This window comes from Rissa tridactyla, chromosome 6, assembly GCF_028500815.1.
Source record: "Rissa tridactyla isolate bRisTri1 chromosome 6, bRisTri1.patW.cur.20221130, whole genome shotgun sequence".
Taxonomy (NCBI): domain Eukaryota; kingdom Metazoa; phylum Chordata; class Aves; order Charadriiformes; family Laridae; genus Rissa; species Rissa tridactyla.
The window spans coordinates 55,658,588-55,677,144 of record NC_071471.1 but is presented as its reverse complement, the minus strand read 5'-3'; the positions used below and the strand labels follow the sequence as shown (position 1 = coordinate 55,677,144).

The 18,557-nt window shown below is 37.9% G+C and overlaps 1 protein-coding gene across 1 annotated transcript in view; it reads left to right on the top strand.

Moving 5' to 3' along the window:
* The window catches only part of MARCHF5 (membrane associated ring-CH-type finger 5), a 32,565-nt gene extending 24,027 nt beyond the window's left edge, over positions 1–8,538 (top strand). Inside the window, exons 3-6 of the mRNA XM_054207220.1 lie at positions 795–925; positions 4,162–4,345; positions 4,772–4,938; positions 6,143–8,538. Of these exons, the coding sequence (XP_054063195.1) occupies positions 795–925; positions 4,162–4,345; positions 4,772–4,938; positions 6,143–6,259 (599 nt within the window). The 3' untranslated portion in view covers positions 6,260–8,538. The remainder of the gene's footprint in view (positions 1–794; positions 926–4,161; positions 4,346–4,771; positions 4,939–6,142) is intronic.
* The last annotated feature ends 10,019 nt before the right edge of the window (positions 8,539–18,557 follow it).

The following is an 18,557-nucleotide window of genomic DNA, read 5'->3' as shown; positions in this document are numbered from 1 at the left end:
GAATCTGATCATGGTGATGACTTTTCTCACTTCCATACATACGTTTCAGACTTCAGCTTCTGGCTTTTGCTTTGCTGGTGCTCTTGCAGTCTCTCAAAGAAAAGATGCAAGCATGCCCGTGTTTACTGGTCAGGGTATTGTCTTGCTCTGCGTAAGTCTGCAAAGTGCAGTGTCCATAGACAGAGCAATGAAACTCTACTAATGCATTGTCGTCAAAGGCATTAAGTAACCTGAATAGGAGGGTTTTTTCCTTCGACATTTGAGAGGTGATCATCTGAAAATATTGAATGCAGCCTCTTCCAGTGGAAGGAATCTTTCATATTGACTGTGCTCCTTTTTACTGTAGAGCAGGATAGTTCAGTGACAGAATTCTCAGGTGAAGCTGTCAAAGATAAGCATGTGAAGTACAACTAACTAGTATTTCTTCCTTTTGAAAACTAAAATATCTTAACAAAAAAGCCACTAAGCCTAAAATGGCTTCTACAATGGAACAGTTCTGATTCAACACAAAGGAAGCTAGTGGACTTCAGTGGGTAAATTAGTCGGTGCTCTAACCACCAGTATATTCATCTCTCATAAAGATGTTGTGGTGAATGAAATGGTAGGTAGAAATAAGTTACAAGTTTAGCTTAGTAGCTTTTTAATTGTATGTTCTCACTTAAACAGCATGTGTGGGATGTCAGACTTGTATTTTGACAAACTCATTTTTTCTTACCAGTGGTAGACACTGAGAGCTTTCTTCAGTATGCTTATATATGTATATGTCTTGAAACCTTACTTTTCCTTTGTCATAGGTCCAGTTGTTTACGTTTTGGATCTTGCAGATCGACTGATCTCAAAGGCATGTCCATTTGCTGCAGCTGGAATAATGGTGGGCTCTATATACTGGACAGCTGTTACGTATGGAGCTGTGACAGTGATGCAGGTACATGTGTATTCCCTCTTCTTAACAGCTTTGAAAGCAGGTCTTCTAAAGAAAAAGTCCATTAATTAAGACTACTTTTTCATTGGTTTAGAACATGCTTTAGCTGCTTTCAGCACTTCCAGTGTAGTTAACAAGTGAATTCAAGATGGGTGGATAGAAAACTTTTTGCTTTTAACTGATCATACTGTATAAAGCCAAGTATGCCTGTTCAAACGTGATTCAGTCTGCAACTAACAATCCACTACTGCTGCAGCTGGCTGCCCTTTGTATGCCAGGATGGTGAACCCACTTCTGTTCTTACAGAAAAGGTGCTGTTACTGCCTAACTACTAATGGATAGTCTAATTCTTCAGAAAAGACATGAAACTAATCTCTTTTACCTGTAGAAAAAATTTGCTGGTAAAATTCAAAGGGTTGAGAGCAATGAATTTTTCAGTCTACCACCTTTTTATTGTATAAAGGAAAATGCATGCTCCGAATGGTGCAGTTCATTCATAAACAACAAATGCAAACCACTGCAAATTGATAGCATGTTCTTTTATTACTTCAGACTGTATGGTTAGTTGAAAAGGGAAAAAATACTTACTTTTCCTACTTCCATTCTTGTGAACTTGCTATTTAAATATAATGTTGATGGGTGGTAGGTTATTAACTATGGAAAGACCTGTTCATGTCTCTCCTAGACAAGAGTTTTCATAGACTGTACAGCTAGAAGGACCTTTGTTACCATTTCAGTTGTTTATTCCTATATCAAGCCCATAACCTATGTTTTGCCTGAAAGCATAGACGTATTTCTGATGCTAATTCAGTTGTAAATAGAATAAACAAATCTGCATGCTAATAAGTATTCCTCTACACAGTTCTAATTTTAAATGCACAACCTAGTCCTTGTCCATGTAAGTCATATGGCACTACTACTTCTTGAATTGTGTGGTGCTGCCCTGCAGTTAGTTCTACAAGTCACTCCATCTCAAGACTTGCTGCTATTTTGGTTCTCTTCATACACAATCTCATAGTGCAAATGTGTATTACAACCACTTGAAGTGGAGCTCAAATGAGTTGATGCAGTCTCCCTGGTACCAGTGTGTCCGGGTTGTAAGTGATGTAGAAAGACTTTCAGTACCTCTTCCATTCCAGGGGATGAGTCTCTATATTGCAGAATGGTACACTTAGAAATTTCCTCATCTGGTATTTTGTTCTTGTTGTGGCCCTTACATGACCATTGCAACCGCCTGTAATTCTGTAACCGGACTGTGAAATGTACCAGTCCTTATGTCCTTGCTCACTGCTACACCAAGGCTTTTTCTGTAGGAACTTATATGACCTTTTTAGCTTCTCTAGGACTACATAACCAAATGGAAAGTTAAATGCTCTTTTCTGTAGTTGTTTTGCTTTTGAAATGAGGATCTGTCTAAACATTAGTTTAGACAGCTGGTCAAATCCCAGGTAAGAAGAATTAGCATCTTCCTCTGATTTAATGTTTTTTGATCATATGGATGGCATGCTGGGTAGAAGAATAATTTATTTTTGCTTATAATGGAGGAGATTAAACTAGGAGCGCAGGGAAACTGTTCCACCCCTTTTGTGACCCCACACTTGCTAGGTTTAATGCAGCTTGTTTCCTGATGCATTTCAGATTCCTTTCCTTCAGTTGAAGGGCCAGAGAGAAGCACAAAAGCTATTTTTAAAGGTTACGCTTCAGATGGAGAAAAATAAATACAGAATTGACATTATGACTCCAGTGGTAGCTAAGTCAGTTACAAATCACATGGAGTTACCAAAAACAGGGAGAAATAGTAATCTAAAGCAGAAGAGACAAGATACTGGAAGCTTTTTTTTTTGATGGGCAAGGACTATAAGGAAAAACAGGATAGTGTCAGACATCACAGTTTGGGTGGAAGATAGTGACGAAGCTGGAAGACAAATGCTGGGTATTTTTTGAGGGAATAATCTTTTGGCAGCAACAATATTGCTATGCCTATTTTTAGAGGCTGTGGTATAAAACATAACTTCCTGTTCTAGAAGAATAAAATGGAATGGGTTTTAAAGCAAGGCTAAAAAGTACAGTTTGAAAGTCCTGTGGTACATTACCCTAACTTCTTCCATGTGTCCTACCTATTCCAGAAGTACTGGGTTTTGTTTGTGTTTTTGTTTTTAAATTTTGCTATTGTTGCATGTTCTTACCACCTAATTCTAAGTGTTGTGCCAGTGAAGACTTGATAGCTTTTTGCATACGTGGGGAAAACAAAAAGTTAATGAAAACACATCAGGAAATCCAGTGCCTGACAAGTGTAATGATAATTATTTCAGCGTTTTTAGTCTTCCTGGATTCTTATGGAAGAAGTCATGAAAGAGCCTGTTCTTTCTAGAAGCACTTCAAGGAGTTTGTTGGCATTTAGTAATTCTTAAATTGAGACAACTGTAGACAATATCTACCACGTCAGTTTCTTTTTTTTGTCCTCAGCCCTACTAAAGACTTACTTAAAAAGTACATACTTTTTAGGAAAACAAAAGGCACTGTTCTGTTACAGTTTTAATATGTACATTTTATAAATGGCAAAGTCTGATTTTTTTTTTTAATGTGCCATAGAAAGGTTTAGACACATCAGTAATGACTGTCCCTTAAAATTGTAGCACTAACCGCATTTATAAATAAGCTACAAGTGAAGTTATGCTATTTCCACTACAGTTGAAAATAATGTAGCTGTTCCTGCATTGTCTAGAGAAGCAATACTTTTTAATACTATGATCTCTATTCCATAAGGTATTTCTAAATAACAGAAATTTTTTATTAAAGCATCCTGAGATATTTGCTACAAATTTACCCTTTAAAGAGTAGTATCTAATCAATTTCTGAGCGTAGAATTAATCATTCTAAAATTGTAAATCCTTTTATGTATGTTGGAAAGCATGCTATTTTGATGTTTCAGATGTTTAGGCTTTTACTTAGATGGAAGCACACAAAATTTTTCTTGAGATGGTAAGGAATTGTGTTACAGCTCTCTGCAAGACTAATGATTTGCAAACTAGGGCTGGTAGCTCATCTGCATTACACCTGATAAGCAACCAAGGATGCAAAGGGAAAACTGAGTATGTTAGGTAAAACAGTATTATTCTCTTTTTTTTTAAACTTAAAATGTGTGAGCAGCCCCAAGCAAACTAGAATTTTTATAAGTTACATTCTTTGTACAGTTTGTGGTCTTTGTTATGTTTGTCAACTATATATATATTTACCAGGTTGTGGGTCACAAAGAAGGTCTTGACGTCATGGAGAGAGCTGATCCTTTATTTCTTTTGATTGGACTTCCCACTATCCCAGTCATGCTAATATTGGGCAAGATGATTCGTTGGGAGGACTATGTGCTCAGACTGTGGCGCAAATACTCTAACAAGCTACAAATTTTGAACAGCATATTTCCAGGTAATGTGATCAAATTTGAAAGGAAATGCCAAGGTTGAATTTGTGCCTTTAGGACATGGGGATAGGTGAGTAGTTTTGCCATTCTTAAGTAAAGGTAACACCTTCCCTCTGTTTTATGTTCAGTTTATTTAGATTGTGTTTGTATAATACCTAGTGAGAAGGGTGGAGTAAGAGGAGGAGGAGCATGGTTTCAATTAAGGCCTTAGGAACAAAACAAGCTACTAAAAATCGTGGGTCTTATTTGAAAGTAAGAATTAATACAGTCATTTAATGGAAACAGAATATTCACTGAGAAGAGGGATAGTTCCCAAAGTAATTGGGCTATAGATTTGTAATGGAGTTGGGGTGGGCACTAACGTGCTTTCTATGTTCTGTTTGAGGTAGTGGCTATGTAATTTTTTTCTTTCCCCACTCTCATCCCTTTAGGCATTGGATGTCCTGTTCCTCGTATTCCAGCAGAAGCCAACCCTTTGGCAGATCATGTCTCTGCCACACGTATTCTGTGCGGAGCTCTAGTTTTCCCTACTATTGCCACAATAGTTGGCAAGCTGATGTTCAGCAGTGTTAACTCAAATTTACAAAGGACAATCTTGGTAAGATTCAGTATTGTTTGTTTCATAAACAATTATAATATGGGAATATGAAGTGTTGTGGAAGGAGGGAGGAAAAGTAAAAAGGAACATAAATTGATCTAGACCTTAAGATTGGCATTTGATTAAGGGAAGGGTTTTTTTAAGGTTGCCTATCTTGGCAGTGGACAAGCATCACGTGTGTGAGAGAGTTAGTCCTTGTGACTGAAACTAATCTCAATTCTAGACAAGGCTGAAACTTATATCTGGTACTGTATTAGGCAGATCTTTGCAGTAATTAAGGGTGATAATGAAGATGAGGAACCAACATATTCTAAGAACAGTCTCTGCAAGGGAAGACTGGGGTTTATATTATCAATGTTTTCATATTAGCTCTGTTTACTAATTATTTGAGAGAATCCCTTTGTTACTCATTTTAATAAGGAGAGAAAAGTAACTCTCCATAGAAGTTGAAGTGAGGGTGAAGGACAAGGGGAGGAGAAAATCTCTTCCTTTGACAATACGCTCTCTGAGGGTATTTCAAGGGGAAGCATGCTGAGTTTGATAAGGTGGTATCCCTGGTCACCTGTCACTTCAACCCCTGTTTTCAATTCCAACATGTTTATGCACTCTTTTCTTTATGGAAGAAACAGTGATATTATAACTGTTCGTGCAGACTAAAGGCTTCTTACTGTCTCTTATTTTGAAGACTTGATATAAACATATTGTAAAACTTTCTGGGAAAAAAAAGTTCGTTTTGCAAAAGCCAGATTTTTACGTCACTCCACACTTGCTTTTGGCAAGTGGCCTTTTTCACAATCTGGTTATAGAATGGTAATTAGTGTTATTCCTTGTGCCATGTATAGTATAATATTCAGAGAAGGGAGAAAAGCAGATAGATATATGCATTTTACTTTGTTCTTTAAATAGGATATATTTGATTTATTTTTTAAGAATATTTGTCAGACTTCCAAGCAAATAAAAGCTTTCAAAAGGTCTTACAGATCCAGTATGTAACCGCTTTAAGTAACATTAGCCTCTCTAATAGTGCATTGTGACAGAAAACTTTTGAGCTACTCATTGGGAATTGTCCTAATTAGTTAAACTTCAAAAGAAAATGCTGTATGATTTGAAAATAAATCTTCTTTGACCAGAATTTTTTAAAAAGAACATTTGCAGTGATATGACACTGAACTCTACAGATTTTCAAATTGTCTTTTTATTTCAGGGTGGAATTGCTTTTGTTGCTATAAAAGGAGCTTTTAAGGTTTACTTCAAACAGCAGCAATATTTGCGCCAAGCTCACCGCAAAATTTTAAATTATCCTGAGCAAGAAGGAGCATAAGGCTGTGATCTCCAGATGTCGTACAGTCTCACCTAACAGGTTTCCATGTTGTATTGGTTCCATCATTATTGCACAGTAGTGGAGAATTGTGATAAGTTGCTGCTCCTATTTGTTTTCTTTAAATATAATAAAGCACTGTCTTGTAGCAGGGTAAATCCTTTCAGCAACCACTGATCCTAAGAATGTGACTTGGCTTTCATTATTTGTGGGTATTTCTGTTGGGCCACGGGCTTCTGAATTATTTTCTTTGAGCCAATATGCTGAATGGAAAAAAAGCATCAACTACAAAACAAGAACACTTTAAATTCTGTACTTAATGTAGGCTGTATCCAAATGCCTTTTCTATGTGTGTTTTCATACCCATGCTATCATCCAGTTCAGCATTTCATACAATGAAGGGAATTTTTTATAAAGGAAATGCAAGTCATTAGCAAGGCGAAGTAATTTTGGGACATCAGGCAATAAAGATTTCCTTAGTTTTTGCTGGCATCAAACAAGAAGTGTAAACAAATGACTGGTCACAGAAAGCAGAAGATAGATCACTCTCTACAGGACTCCAGGACTCCTGTGTCAGCTTTAGTCACCTAAATACTAGGTGTTGAAATTAGCATGGCTTCCAGGTGACTTTTATTACTGATAATTTTTACTGTCCTGCTGTATCTTCTGCAGTGCCTAGTGGTATTTTCTCATGGCTCTCTTACTGTTTTGTAACTGGTGCTGGATAGTATTTTTTCCCTTCTGTGTAAAATAATTACATGGGGGGAAGTAAATTTCAGTTGCTTATGGTTAAGTATTAGAGCACTTGTTTAGTTTCCATGTTCCTTTCCATTATGTAAATATCCCTACAAGTACAAAGAGCAGTAGAAGTGTAGGAAACAACAATGGACACTAAAGCTACATTTAAACTGACAGATTAGGGCATCCTTCTAATCTTCCAGACCTGGGTGCATAACTTGGCTCTGTACCAGGTCTAGGCTTTCTTCTGCCCACACAAGCTCTAGTGGACGGAAGGATTCTAGTGGACGGAAGGATTCTAGTGGACGGAAGGATTCTAGTGGACGGAAGGATTCTAGTGGACGGAAGGATTCTAGTGGACAGAAGGATTCTAGTGGACGGGGGAGACACTACACTTTGGGTACCTCATCTGAGCATGGTACATACCAGCAGGCTAGACACTCTTAAGGCAACTTGGCTCCATTCTGTAAAGGAATCTTAAATGTGTAATAAACTAAGTTTATATTTATACAGTAAGCTTTACTGTTACAACATGTTCAAAGTAGCCAGCTGAGGGAGACATTAGCACTTCAGTTATTTGATGCATTTGTAAACTTAATTTCAACAGAAATTAACTGTTTTGTGAAGTTAAACTTTGACAAACATAATATGGACATTTACTATTTATACCAGAGCTAACCTAGATTTAGTATGTGAACTTTTTTCTTAACAACAATTTATTTGTTTTCTCTCAAAGTTGGGGTTTTTTTCCTTGTTCATATTAGTATGTCAAATGCATGGAGAAAGGCTTAAAAAAATCTTTTCATGAAAGTATTCATAAGTAAACATTTCTTTTCACCAGAAATTAAGTAAATGCAGAAGGGACTTCATATTTGACTGCAATAACATATGTTAGAGAAATTCAAAATATGGTACATTTTCTATAGTATGTTTATCTTAATTACTGAGATGTAATATTTTAGAACTGTACAAAAGTGTATATAATGGCCAACTAGTATTCAAAAGCTATACAGGTATTGAAAATTATACATTCAGTCAATATCAAATACTTTTGAGGTTCTTGCTGTAACTGAAGAATTACTATAATCCTGTAAGTCTGCTGATTATATTTGTCTTAGTGGGCTCACTTTTATATAAAACTCTAAATAGAGTAGCAACCTCTGACAGTTGCTGCTTTCTGTAAGATAGTCTTGAAACAATATAATATGTATTTCTTACAGAATTCCTCATTTTGAGAAACAGCTTTTCAGTGGTCTTCACTGTATATATTTCCAACCAATTTATTACTGTTTTTTAAAGTTTCATGAAGAATTGAATGACGCGAATTAGTGGGTTTGAAACTTGTTCCATGGGAAAGCTCATTGTCTCCTCTGGAAGTTAAAGCTATTGTAAAAATACAATTACAAAAATACTGAAATACTGTATGGATTATAAAATTATTTCACCTGAGTGGCAGAAGGTCATGATTCTGTTGTAAATCTTGTTTTTAAGTATTGAAAATTATAGTTACATTGAATTAGGTTGAATAAATATTTTTTACACTCCCTAGTGTACTTTGTCAGTTGAACAAAAGCCTGTAGCAAAACTTCTGAATGAAAAGTGTGTGTTGTTTTAATGCATATCTAGGGATTTATATAATCAATTTTAAGTTGATAGCCTAAAGAAATACCTTGGGGTGAAGGAAGAATTACTATAAGACTTTAAACTTGCATTTACATTTCTGCCCCCTCCCCCCCTCCCCCCCCAGTGATTGATAAATGATGTAGGGAATGCATGTCTCAAACACTTAAAGCAAAAGACTTGCTGCAACACAAACAACTTCTGGCAATACAGAACTGGGGCTGGGAGTTACTACATCTCTGGGTTGTGCTCGTGTGCAGCATTTATTTGAGGAATACACCGATCCCTCTTAATTGAGAAAGATAATACTGGTTGTAGGAAGTATTTTTTTCACTAATGGCTAATTTATGTCCCATTACTTTTCAGAACAAGGAATATGAAATGTTATCTAGCATATCTCAGTGTACTTTCTTATCTGTAACTTGGTTTCTGTTAGCTTTCCATTACATCAACATAAAGGCACAAATTATCTAAGATGTGATTATGTAAATACATAGGAGATGCTTCTCCCTTTCTCCCCTCCTACCTTAAACTCTTAGATTTAGATGGCGCTCTGCTATACTTTTTACTATTTTTTTTTTTTGTTGTTTGAATGGTGATTCTTTCCTTCATCCTCTTTCCCCTGCAAAAGCTTTTCTGTGTAACAATTTTCTTGAGTCACCTGGTCTGAAGTATATTAATTCCCTCCTCATCTAGAGTTGCTTCTTAAAGGTTAACTGTCTCCCTCGGTTATCAGAGAAGGATCCAACCCATGTAGCTGTTTAAGGTCTCTCCTGCATTTCGAGTAGTTCTGTGCTTGTAAGAAAAGATATGCTTAGGTATTGTGACGTCAGTCAGAATTATCTATTTTACTAGAATTTCAGTGGCATAATGTTTATTGTGGCCACTGTGAGGATTCCCCCTTTTTAAATGCATACTGTGGAACTTGGACAAGTTTATGGAGTAGGTGTTTGAGGGTTGTTTGGAGTAGCTTTTTAGTAGCTGCTTTTCAAAAAAGTTTTTAACCACAGACAAGTATGTCTGTCTGCATAGTGTTTTTTACTGATGGAGAGAACTGGGAGATGTAGAACTACAAAGGTCATGGATCCATTTAATGTTGCTTTTGGAACCCTATATTTAATGTTCTGTGTCCATGCCACTTCCTATTCACATTTTCTTTTTGGAAGAGCTAGGATCAAATCTGTTTAATGCATCGTGAGTACAGTCATGTTATCTGTTCTCATAAGAAAGGCTGTGCTAACAATTCCTGCTTCCCATTTTAAAGTACAAATGCCAGTTTCACTAGTAAGTCTGGCTTTGGAATTCTTTTCTAGTAGTTGGCTGTTGCTGAAACTTGTGTTGATGTGGTTTTTGGTTATTGGTTTTGTTTTGTGTTTGGTTTTTTTTGTTGTTTATTTTGGGAGGGTTTTTGATTGTGGGGGGTTTCTTAGGTATGCTGGGGTGGGGATTGATAGAGGAAAGCATGAAAACAGGATCATAGGTAAAAGCTAGGAAATTCTGAAAAATAGCCTTAGCAGTTGTCCTCTCGCTAACAAGCCCATTCCTTGGCACCCTTGCAAAGTCACTACGCTGTTCTGCATAATGTGAAACAGAATTTACTATCCAAACCCAAAAAGTAGTTGAGTAATTATTAGTTCTTGTGCGGTTTGAGAATAAATTTTGGTTTTGAGGGTGATTAAAATGGAACTGATTACATTTGCCAAACAATATTCCAAAAAATAACCTATTCCTTAGATCATCTTAATTTTCCTCCTGTTTTTTCTCAAAAGCTGGGGACACATGGCTACTTGATTGGGATGGCACTTGTTAGATTGAAAGAAACTTCAAGGAGGCTAACAGTTAACTACTGCATTAGCCTGGGAGAACTATTAATGGAAACTAGTCTTTGTCCTGAATTTTCAGAAGTTTTAATTAATTCCAGTATATGTGTGTGTGTGTACAAATAAAAAAAAATTGTACCAAAAGTTTTCTTGGTCATAGATAAGTACATGTAAATAACAATATATTGGAAAATGGTTCTTGCTAGGACTGAGGCATGCTTCAAGAAACCATACATACTCTTTGATGTTTAACTTAAAGAGGTAAATAGGTACTTTTCTCATATGTACTCGGAATATACCACTGAATCCGGCAGTACATAATCCTCCTTAACCTCACAACCTCTCAGTACCTGAACTATCAGCTTCTAACCCTGTTGATTGAAAAGGCACATCTTCTCCCACTAGTCTCTCTCACTTGCTGTGATTTGGGGAAAAGAGTCTCACACCTGTTTCAGTAAATTCCAACATAATCGGAGGAAATCAGAAGCCAGTGTTCCTTAATAAGTTGGTTCAATTCTTGTAGGCACTGAGGCCAAGATTTCTTTCTTCATGGCTATTTAGCAGGTTGCTCTATTGGAATGAGCTGTAAAACTAGAAGTATGTGTGCGAAAGTTTGCCCAGCATTTCAACCATTCAAATTCTTTCTGCTTTACAAATTTATGGAAGTCCGAGGTAGGCTTTATTAATTCATTTCAAGGCCTTATTCAAGAGCTTGAGTAATAGAATTCACCTTCTGGAAAGGCAACAGTGACAAGACGTGCACAAAGGGAATGTTACTGTGAGTGAAAAAAGAAATCTGTTCTATAAACTGGGATGAACTATCTCCTTTAGACATGGCCCCTATAGTTGAAGAAGGTTTGAAGATCTGTGGCCTCTTTATCCATTCTTGCCAGATAGTTATTCACATGCTCTTGGATATTTAATTGCTTTTGCACCTCTGAAAATTGTGAGCATAAAGCAGTTATTTCTGGTTGTAGTGGTAGTAGTTCAGTAGAAAAATTCCATTCCAGAACCACTAAGAGCAAATAGCAGACATGACTTGAAACTGCCTCAACTAAACAGCTCAGCAGCACCTGTCAAAACATATCTTGCAGGCACCTCATTTAATGCTGGATGACTAAGCCATGGAAAAGCAATTGCCTAAGCACTGGGCCTCCATAGGAAGTACTATGTTTATTTAAAAAAAAAAAAAACAAAACCATGCAACTTATTTCTAGCTTCAGACCACTGTGCTACAGGATGCACAGCTTGATGTGTCAGGTGGTTTTGTATTTCAGTTGCTCCTCCACTCTTACTACAACTCAGTAACACTTAGCTTCAGCTAAAGGGAGATGATAAAGGAACACACTGATCTGAATATTTACTGTATGTCTTAGGTCTATTTTGTGAGTAATTGTCGCTTCTCTGCCATGAATTATTACAAGATGCTAGTACCCCTACTCACTGCCTCTGGAAGAGCTTTTCCCTACCAATTTTCTAGGCACTTCTCAGGCACAGAAGATAAAATAACATAAGATAGCACAGAATAAAAAATGTTTTTATTTTGGTGAAAATCAAGAGTGGTTTTTTCTGCAGCAAAATGGTAACTGGTTCAGAAGTGTCTGACTAACTAGATAGAAGAAAATTTCTACCACCTTACCTCCTTTATATAGTTCTAGGTTAAGATCCCATGGGTAACTCTGAGTTTGTTACTAGTGATAGCTTGCAGCATTACTCTTGCATGAGCTGCTTGCATTACTCTGTTTCAAGCAGTAAAACCACAGTGCAGGAGGAAAGTCCTGCTCCTCCAGTATATTTGCACTTCAACTTAAGGGATTTTTATATTTTTATTTTTTTTAATCTAAGACAGATGTTGGTTAAGTATACATAACATTATAATAACTCCCTCTGGATGAAAAGCATTGCATGCATTACATGATGAACAGCTTTTGGAGATGGGGGGGTGTGTGTGTGAAGGAATAAAAACTTACTTGAAGATCATTTCAGAGGTAAAAAAAATGCCATTTTGACATACTGAAACTGAGACTTGGACTAAATTCCCGCAGTACCAAGCTAGGAATGACTAGCGCAATTTCTCATCACCAACACAATAGTAATTCTTTTGACTGATGAGAAGGGCTTAGAAAATTGTTGCTAACCTATAAGGATAATTCACTCTGAACTTAATTAAACAAAGGTTTCAGTTTTTTCTTAAATTCTTTGGTAGCTTTTAAATGCAAAGCAGTGGGGTTTTGTTCTGTCAGTGGTTTCTTATGAAAAAGCAATGGTATCTTTTAACTGCAGGGTTCTCTACCCCAGAGTGTTGTTAAATTTCAAGGTACTATAAAAATGAAAGTGCTTTCCACTTAGCATAAATTAAATACCATGCAGTGCAACTGACCTTCCCACGTTACCAAGCCCTGTCTCCTATCACAGACACAGAACTGTGCTATGTATTTAAGTTCATACCACCTTACTGGTAACTAGGCTTCTTTTCTCATCTTGTTTCAAAGATGAATGAAAATGCAAACTAACCTAAGGAGTAAATTTACTCCTCATTTCAAAAGTATGGGTGCTTGCATTACATTGTTCAGCTCTAGATTCTTTATGAACAGAGCTGTTCTATTTCCCTTTCTAAAGGGTCTCAAAAGTGAAAGCTCTTCTGGTTAATAGGTGGCAAGACTCATTATATAGATTTATTTTTTTAAATAAGTTTGTAACATTTACATGTAGCTACTTATATGCCAAATGACAGAAAATGTATGTGTATTTCCTGAGCCTTCAGGTCTTAAGCTATTTTGGACAGAGTGGGTGATCCCAGACAGTCTATAACATTCCTCTCAGCAACTCCTGCTCAAAGCATTTCAGTTCTTGCTGAGCTAAATCACATACACTATGTGTTGGAATCCCTTCATATAATGTTTAGAGTCATTAGCAGCCCACATAAATATTTTGTCCTAATCCACAGATCAGGACCAAAACAAACATAAAATAGCTTTACTCATGGAATCTGTGGAGACACTTTAGAGATGATTCCAGCAACACACCATCAAGACTGTCTCAGATACCAGGAATCATCTTGTCTTCTCAAAAATCTGAGTGTCAGGGGGCCTTTCTTGACCAAGTGTGAATGTCAAGTACATCTTCTGTAAAGGTCAATACTATGTGGCTTGTAGCACTGAGCTCTCTGTCTTTTTAACTACCAAGATAGGGGAAAATCCCTGCATGGAAAACTGCAATTGCAGATGGTGTAATTATAGGAGGCTGTTAGAATGGGAAACAATACTGCAGACGCCTTCCAAAACTCCATGAGATGCATGTATTAACTAACTTCACTAGCTTCTTACTGTCAAAATGGTGTCCAAAGTCCTTATTTATTGCAGCTGGCATTCAGATGTTATGTAAGTAACTATTTGCAAACCTGCAGTTGACAAGCAGAATGTGTCTTCCATAGTTATCCTATTTGCCCTTAATTAATTAATTATCACATTATTTAATCCCATAAACCTCCCTTAGGCTGTCTCATCATTGGGGAATACAACCATTTATGGCATCCACATATGAAGAGTTTAGAGAAAGTAAAATCATTTTGTATAATAAGCTGGACACCTTCAGAAGCCTGTTGGATGGTCAGCTTTAGGAGCCTCATTACAGGGTAATTAGTTGCATCTGAATATTCCTCAGGAGCAAATTAACAAAGCATTTTAAAAAACAGTACATAAGATTTGAATTCATCCCTTTTGGCAGCTGCATAATCATCCTCTGGGAAGCCATGTAAACCTTTTCTTGCACCTAAAATACGTTCTTATGAATGGCAGCCACCGAGCCAACGTTAAAACACGTTTGCATACATATGAACAGGACCAAGAGAAACCGAGTATTTATGTATCAGCCGTGGTGTGCAGCTTGGATGGTGGTTTTTAGTTTTGGTTTGGTTCTATTCTGTTTTTAAAAGAACAAGGCTTGTGATATTGCACACCACAGGAAAGGCGTAAAAGGCATAAGCAAGCTGAATTCAGAATATGGCAGTTCTGCTCTGGTCAGAAAGCAAATAAATATACTAAAATGTAATTAGGATAAATCAAATATGCACCACAATTATACAGCACGTGGCAAGCAGTGGTGTATTTTTGCATCCTAACATTTCCTGTATTCCCAAAGCAGATTTTTTCCTTATTATTGCATTTTTGAGATGTAATTAGATGGCCTCAAAATATCTTTTTTCTGTAACAACCCTTTTTTGAAAGTCAAGTCTCTCTTTTTACTAATTGACTTGTGGAGAAACCGAACAGTATCACCCTAAAAATACGGTAACAAGACTTAATATTCCCTGTCCAATAGGTAAGGAAGCAGAAGGATGTGGAGAGTGCATAATGAAGTTAAATTCTAGTACTATTAACAGGTGAACTTAGTGTTCTGTCTTGAGTAGTGCATACAGTTCATTTTGTCTTTTAAAATATATTAGCCAAAAAAAGCATTAAAAAATATATTAGCATTTAAAAAAGCATTAAAACATCTAATCAGTTTATACCAGTCCCGCATGCACACACACAAAACAAAATCTGCCTTTTTGCTCAATACTGATATCAAAACAAAAGAGGAGATACCAGAGTGGCAGCCTACTGTATTGATCCTGCCCTTCAAACACTTCATTTTGAGCAGGGGTCTCACCTTGTTGGAGATGGCAGTGCACGCTGGAAAGCTGAAGGATGGGAAGAACCACTGATGAAACAAAATTAGTGACTAAAGCGTGAGGGATGCTACAGGCAATGACTGCAGGGCTAGTTTTATCTGCACGATCTGATTTTTCAGTCCCAGAAGTCCTACAAACAAATTCCCTTTTCCATCTCTTGAAACAAAGCAACCACTTGACAACATAAACTGCCTGTCCCAATGGAGGCGGGGGGTTTCTCGAGCGTATTTGACAAATTTGTCACTGCTGGATGTTCTTGCAGATTACATTTGAGCTGGTTCAAGGTGCAGTTACGCAGCTCAGGTATGGTCTTTGCTGAATGAGCAGATGCACATAGAGCAGCTTTGTGATGGAACGAGCCATGCATATGCCACCTGATACTTCAAATTGTACTGCACCTTGCCCATTCTTGCTTTCCACATGACTGCTGGTTGCTAGTGGGATTCCTTTGGCTAAGACCCTGATGCTCCTGCCTTCAGGATTAGTTGCCTCCACAGGAGGCACGCAGGAGCCACACCTGCAGGCCACAGCAGATGCCCCTGTCCTGGGGCCTGACCACAACTTGTTGCTGATGGCTCATCGAGGCATCAGGGGTAACCTGCTCCCAGCTCAAGCAGCAGGACAGGTATAAGGACTGCTGGGAGAAAGCTCAGAGCTGGGCTGAGACCCTCTTTTCCTTACTCGTATTTAATGTTACAAACAAAAAGGGACCTGCAGACCTGAGATGGTGCCTGCTTATTGCATACCTGCAGCAGGTGTCTGTTCTTGGGGCATGGGGCAACTACAGAGCTTTGGGCTGACCTGGAAGTCTACTTTGTACTGAAGCCAGGCTGCCAGAATAGTACCTCCCTCTTCCTCTGGGAGGGAAGCCAAGTCCAGTTCTCCTAGGACACAGGAAAGGCCCATGAGTCATGCTGTAGAGTCAAAGGCATGAAGGGCACAGGGTGCCCTCTATCATCACTGTATGGTGAAAGCACAGCCTAAATGCAGATAGCTGAGTTAGCTGTTACTTGCTTCAAGTAAGGATGGAATTGAGACTAATCTGCTCTATTGAACAAGCTTCGTGCATTTTTTCCTCAGCAGGTACAATATTTTTATTTAAAAATTCTGTCTTTACTGGTGCATTATATGGCTTTGAGACCAAAATGGAGACAGACCACAGTGCAACAGCTTTACAGAGGCTGGGTTAGCCTATGAGTCTGCAAAATAACAAAAGATAAAATGAGAGCATTGTGGCAGGATTCTGGAACCATACCAACTGCTTGGCAGAAAAGAGATACAGATTTCATATCATGTCTAGAACAAGATCATCCCTCCTTATCACAGCTGTGGTTGCAATGTAAGCCTAGAGCAGGTGCTGTAATTCTAAAATTCTGAATTATCTGAAAGCAGATCAAGACTCCCAGCAGGTAAAATGCTAGGACTTGCCACTACTTTGTTTTCTTTTTCCTGCTTCTGCTGCTCCTGCCACAGTAGGTACGGTTGTGCTGAAAAGTTACTTTTAAAGGTCAGGGATAAAGATAGTTGGATATGGATTTGCAATCCTGAACACATGCAGCATTTGAGAAGATGATCTGATCTCATATTCTGGTTCAGGCCTTTTATAGTTAATCTCCCCATTTTCCAACCATGTAGGAATTGTAGGTTTTGGCTAATCCTCCTGATATGCTTCTGGTGGTTGGAGCTTTTTCCACTGACAGCAGTTCATCAGTACAGCTAAACAAAATCACTGTAAGCTGTCAAACAGAAGACAAATGAGAGCTTACAAAACAGAATACTCACTGAACTGAGACAAAACTTCCAGCGCCAACAATGATGATGGCGGGGGAGCAGAGACTATCTAGTTATAATTGCCAATTTAGCAACAGCTGAGCCTGTACTTATCTGAATTGGTACTTCTGCTAAACTCATAATGTTTTTGTCCTGTGCTAAGCCTTGACGTTATCAGACACAATGCAAATGCAGTGTTCCAGGGATAAATCCTCTCAAAAACCAGCAGGTAGTGGTTAGTCTGAGGACTGAATCCTAGGGGAAGATTGCTTTTTTCCCTCTTGTGGGCACCTGCTGTTGAGCTGAGATTTTTTTGATTCTGCCTGCAAATATCAAGGTGATGAGCATGGACTGGTTTTTGCAGTAGAGGCTTGCAATTGTTCTCAGTTCCAGCCTTCGCCTTTTTTTCTAAGCCCAAAATATAAATTCACTTTTCTTTTTGTTTAAAACTTTCATATCGTGCTTTTGAAGTCCTGTCTAGATAACATCCTATCTTTGGATCATACCTCATACGATCCAGTACTCCATTTTATCATGAAGTGGTTGCCACCAAACACTGGTGAATAAATTGTAAATATATCTTATTCTATCAAGGATAGGTGATTTGTGGGAGATGATAATTACCGTTTAGCCTGTTGATTTGCTCTCTCGTCAAAAGATGTTTCAACTTAACGAACAGCGTATAAAAGGATATATAAAAACACGCAAGAACCATTTGTCTGAAATAAATTTTGCTCCAATGCAGTAAAGCGCAGACAAGAGTGTAGTAACAAAACAAATGCATTTGCCCTTTTAAATGAAAACCAGTGTCTCAGGGGGATTTATACAACAGCTTAAAACAATATAATCTAAAAATAATCATCAACTAGGACATTAGGCATAGGAAGTCCAAGCGAAAAAGGACATTTGGTGTATTGATGATGTTAGTTAGTATACAACATGACATACCTAAAACAGAAAGAGAATACAGAATCCTGAAATTAAACTTAGACTATTCATTACGAGAATAGGGGATGGCAAGAAACTGGCATAAGAAACAAATCTTTTCTCCTTTCATGTACAAGTATAGTGCTGTCCATTTTGGGACTGAAACCTTCTAACAGCCTTCTAACTCACACTGTGTACAGAAGGAACTGTATCCCTTCTCCAAACTGACACTTATTCTAGTCCCATAAATAGCTTGCTATAAATTATGCCAGAGAAAAATAAAGTTGGATGGATGACACAAAAATAAGCTACAGCATATAAACAAGGGAGAAAGTTGCCTTCAGCTGAAATCTGAAATGTTATAGACCAACGTGCTGCATCCTAGAAGGCTTTGACAGGTCTAACATCAGCAAGGGTGTAATTTCCTTTCCAATCATATTCTCTAAGTCATGGCTGCAGGCCTTTCTTCTCTTAATGTGGGTAGCATGTTTGGATTGCAGTTTGGAGATGAGGCAGATCATAGGCGTTTATACTGCCTGTGGTCTGAGGCATCAGTATTTAAACCAGCTTTGACCAAAAATGCTGCGCTTGAGCTCACATGGTGGGTCCTGCTGGAAGGGGCAGGGGGTGGCAGCACCTATTCTGCCTGGGGCATGTTTGCATCAGGCAGGAGGAGTGCAAGTCTGTAGCAGAGAGGGTCGGTAGAACAGAGCTTAGCAAGGAAGCTTCAGCTTTCTGCGTCTTGCTCTTTAAT